Below are 3,294 nucleotides of genomic sequence, written 5' to 3'. Positions count from 1 at the left end.
GTGCGGGGGGGGGGGGGGGGAAAATCTCACACTGCATCTGCTTATTTGGCCACATTAGGACATCGTAGAAAAATAATACTGCCAGTTCAGTAAGCTGCTTTCGTGATGAAGGGATTCTGGAATCGGCTCCAAACAAACGGATCTAAGTACCCACGGCCAATCCGACTGGGATCCTTTAAAGAGGCGATTGACTGCTGCAGAAGGAAAGCACACTTCCAGTGATGCAGGAGCAAAAGCCCCAACTCCCCGTCTTACTGAACTGCCCGAACACCCTGCTGTGCCTCTGGCTGGAAGTGAAAAGCTCAGTCGATGTTTTGTCCATCTGATCATCTCTCGTATTCATCGTTTTCTCTCCTATGAGGACCAGTCTTTATCTAAGCAGTGAAGGGCTTCATTAGGGAAATTAAGTCACATTAGAGTCCCTGCACACATGATGTGTCTTTGCAAAAAGCTGAGAGATTCAATCAAAGTGCCTAATATGCTAGTGGCCACAGTGCTCTCTAACGGGCCCTGCTAAAAAAATCACAGTGAGTTAAAACCAGATCTCCCTCCTGTAAGGTATGTAGGAAGGACCTAAACATCAGGGACAGCTCATGGTTATCAAAATTTGCTTTCTGTTTAAAATTTTACTCAGAAGAATGGCAAGAATTACGAAAAACAGTTTTTGCTTAAACACAACCAGTTTATCCAGAAAATTAATACAGCCTTCCAGATCCCATAAATATTACCAGTTTATTTGTCCTGCACTGTAAAGCGCTTTATTCAACCTGGCACTTTGACAAAAATAGCTGGTAAAGGTTCTGTCACCTTCTAGAAGTGGGCTGAAGGCTGTGCTTTTTATGTATGGTGCTGATTCATCCATTAGATTTCATCTAATCTCTAATTCTCCCAAGTAATAAAATAGAAAACAGTCCTCTTTTTTTCCCTCTACTGAGAGATTACCAAGAACAGCCGTAAAGACTGGTTCGCATCTTCTTCAATTCAGTTAGACTAGCCTATTCTGCAGTATGTTAAGTTTCCTTAATTGTTTGTTTAAAGAAATTCAGCCAGACGCAAGAAAACTTCCTCACTGAGAAAGAAAAGCTGGGTCCTAGCTAGTAAGCAGTTAATATACGCAGAACGTAAAAACCATCATCCAACTGTCTAAAATGAATGTCTATGAATGCCAGACATTTCACAAAAGAAAGTCCCTCCTCCAGCGTTTTTCTAACGATGACACAACACCATGAGCATGAATGAACTAAATGTCATTATTCTTTGGGGCGGCACAATCCATTAGCGAGTGATATCCATTCTCTGTGAAGGTATTTCATCACTGCTTACATTTAAGAATCAATGACAAATTTTACGCAGTGTTTCCTGGCTGATTGGCCAAACTACATTAAGTATAAATTATTGCTTTGTCTTGGACAGACCTGGATAAGCTGTGCTTTCATCCTGCTGAGCCCTGCAGCCGTTTCAGACTAAACACCAGCAGTTCCTTCTCCTCTATTCATCACTAGTTTCCTGTTCTGCGTAATCAGCATGACCACACTGTGTTTTTCTGACTGTACCTTGCTATGGGCCAGTTGCCGTTTTCTCTAATGACCACAAGCCCTTTGGTAGTTAAAAATCACCCATCACCGAATTAAGAAGCCGGATCTGAAATGCCAATGTAGCTGCTGCCAACAAGGAAGTTTTTAAAGTTTACCACTCCATCACTCACAAACCTAGAGAGCCTGCGTTTAACAGCAAACCTGGCTGAGTCACAAGCAGGACCACCTCTTTTTACTAGAACTAGAGCACTGAACAACTCCTGAAAGTCGGTTCGTGGTAGGTATGCCCCAAGCTGAAAAGCTGTTACCCAAAACTCAGCCCCCTGAAAGGCTGCAGCACTGCTGTCAAGTGTAGTCATCAGGACTTTACTGAATTAAAACTTTTTTTTTTTAAGAATACAGAAAATTCCTGGAGGAATATTGACTACAGCCCATAATTAGATAAACTACAGCTGTTTTCTCACAGATGAAAACAAAATTTGGAGAAAAGTCTTAACTATGGACTTGAATACAGTCAGACTCTCACCTGATTTTCCCTTCAGATAGCTAACTTTGTTAATCCCGTTCTGGCCTAGCATAATAAAAGAAAAAAAAAAAAAATGTTTTCACTATCAAACCTACCTTCTACTACTCCAGTTCAGTGCAGACAGAAAGCTTCTCAGGACATGCACCTCTTCTCACTATCACTAATATTTATCATAATTTCTCATTTCATTAATACCTGGTTCCTACTTGCGAGGGAAAGTGAATAAAGATGATTCAATTAAGCCAATTCAACACACCCACAACAGAAATGGCAAGTGAAGAGGCATAGACTCCTCATCACATATTCAGCTCAAAGCTCCAATACCCAGAGCAATGGCCGAGCTGCACAGAGTGCAGAGATCCCTTCCTGACTCTCCCTACCTGCCCAAAAAGGGGTGCTCAAGTTAAAAGATCAAGGGGAGCTTTGCCTCCTGCTTCCCAGTAACCACAAAAGAGATGGTCACAGGCTACAGAGCTCATCTCAATGACTCCTGCAGCTTAAACAAAATAGACAGAAGATGCTTTCTACCCACCAACAGAGCAAACCACGGCCTAAAGCAGAAGCCAGGAATCCAAAGCACTTAACCGTCCAACTACCTGTAACCAAGGCAGCAGCTTCCGGAGACCCCCGAAAAAGAACCGCCTCTCTGTTCCTGGGAACATGGATGCAGAGGGAAGAGAAGGAAAAATGCCTATATGGAAAGCAAAAGGTAAGATACAGCAGGGGTAGCAATGGCAGGAGAGGTTGTGATGCTGCTTGGAAAGTCATGGTCTACTTTTAAACAGGCAAAACGGTTAAATGCAATACGAATAGCTCGGCAGTCTCTGTGCTCTTCTACCCTTGACCTAAGGAGCAGTGCACAACCATTTTGTGCAAGATGAAAAAGTCAGAGGGCTGTTTCTACAGCTAACAGTGTAGCCTTGATCTACATCTAACTGCACATGCAAGCAGCTGCAGTTGAGCAAAAACCACTTACAGGCCAGATTGTGGTGAGACGATCCACAAGGGGGAAAAACATGGTAAATTCTCAGCGCTGATTTCTCATACCAGAGTCCACAGGCCACAGCCTGGCCAGGTCCCTTACATCTCTTTGCTTCTTTGACAGAAGTTTAAGCGTAACTGCCTATATCCCTGCCTTTCTGTAGCTGCTGCTCAGTCCCAGGGGCTCACCTGCCTACAGCTCTCTCATCTTGGTTGTTTCTTTGCATTGAATCATAGAATCATAGAATCATA

At 43.1% G+C, this 3,294-nt stretch overlaps 1 protein-coding gene across 1 annotated transcript in view; it reads right to left on the bottom strand.

Moving 5' to 3' along the window:
* Positions 1-343, bottom strand: part of LHFPL2 (lipoma HMGIC fusion partner-like 2) — a 1,114-nt gene extending 771 nt beyond the window's left edge. Inside the window, exon 1 of the mRNA XM_009586597.1 lies at positions 256-343. Within this exon, the coding sequence (XP_009584892.1) occupies positions 256-343 (88 nt within the window). The remainder of the gene's footprint in view (positions 1-255) is intronic.
* Between the last annotated feature and the right edge of the window lie 2,951 nt (positions 344-3,294).

The sequence above is a fragment of the Fulmarus glacialis genome, unplaced genomic scaffold, assembly GCF_000690835.1.
Source record: "Fulmarus glacialis isolate BGI_N327 unplaced genomic scaffold, ASM69083v1 scaffold21811, whole genome shotgun sequence".
In the NCBI taxonomy this organism is placed as follows: domain Eukaryota; kingdom Metazoa; phylum Chordata; class Aves; order Procellariiformes; family Procellariidae; genus Fulmarus; species Fulmarus glacialis.
Note: the sequence above shows the minus strand (reverse complement) of the source record. Positions and strands in the feature narration are given on the sequence as shown.